At 40.5% G+C, this 1,114-nt stretch overlaps 1 protein-coding gene across 1 annotated transcript in view; it reads right to left on the reverse strand.

The window, feature by feature from the left end:
* Positions 1-1,114, reverse strand: part of Ptp4a2 (protein tyrosine phosphatase type IVA, member 2) — a 45,926-nt gene continuing 44,812 nt past the window's right edge. The window contains exon 7 of the mRNA XM_004642936.2: positions 1-160. Within this exon, the coding sequence (XP_004642993.2) occupies positions 52-160 (109 nt within the window). The 3' untranslated portion in view covers positions 1-51. The remainder of the gene's footprint in view (positions 161-1,114) is intronic.

The raw sequence follows: 1,114 nt of genomic DNA on the forward strand, positions 1-1,114 counted from the left end.
AGAGTCCCCTCTAACGGCCACAATCAAGTAAGCCTTCGTCCATGCTTCCTCCTACTGCACACAGCAATGCCCATTGGTGTCTCTGAAACGTAATCGCATTTTAGGTCGGTATTTCTCCAAGTAAAGCAGCTGTTTGGAATTGAATGCTCCTCTTCTTTTTCTGAAAATATAAAAATGGCAAATTTATTATGCTTGAAAAACAAAAACTGATTCACTGAAAATGCTTTATTTATAGCTTAAAGATGCAACAGCAGGTTCAAGATATACACTGCAATGTTAAGAATGCGAGAGTCATTGCCATGCATCTCATGCCCTCTTTGAGTCTTTTTTTCTTAAGGGGTAAAAGGATAAAGGGCTTTTGGGCACCAGCAACACCACACGGTGTTGTAGTGCCTTCCTTGGTGAGCAATTTTACCCACCGTCCATTATGATGACACGATCTTGAAGCTGGTTTTTGGTTGTTTTGGAACCCGACCATAATCTACCCAGAGTAACTGCTGTACATCAGGATTTGAAGAATCTAGAGAACTTTTTTAGATGGGAGAAGTAACCATACTGCTTATGATGAATGACCTGCTTTTACTGAATTAAGGAGACTGGGTAAAATGATACTAGCTATCTTGGAATTTGCTTTCTGTAGTACTGTCTGTCTGCATTTGTCTCTTGGTCCTGTTTTTTTAGACAGGGACTCACTGTATAATTGTTAGGTTTTGGGTTTGGGGTTTTTGTCTTTTTGTGACACCTTGAACTCAGTGCTTTCCTTCCTCAGCCTCTGAAGTATTTTTAAATTGGACATTTTATAGATAATTGAGAAATAGGGAGAAAATGTTTAAAAGGAAGACAACACAGGAAGAAATATATGTACAGATAGATAGATAGATAGATAGACATAGATATATATTTTTTTAAGATGGAAAGAGGGTCGGTGAGGGGGCCTGGGAGATGGCTCAGTGAAATAAGCGCTTCCCTGGCAAGCGCGAGGGCCTGAGTTCAATCCCCGGTTCCAAAAAAAAAAAAAAAAAAAGAGGGCCGGTGAGATAGTTCAATGGACTTAAAGCTCCTGCTTAGGGGAGTACAGGGACCAAGGTTCAATCCCTGGCACCACATGCTACAC

This window comes from Octodon degus, unplaced genomic scaffold (assembly GCF_000260255.1).
Source record: "Octodon degus isolate 3935 unplaced genomic scaffold, OctDeg1.0 scaffold00163, whole genome shotgun sequence".
NCBI lineage: Eukaryota > Metazoa > Chordata > Mammalia > Rodentia > Octodontidae > Octodon > Octodon degus.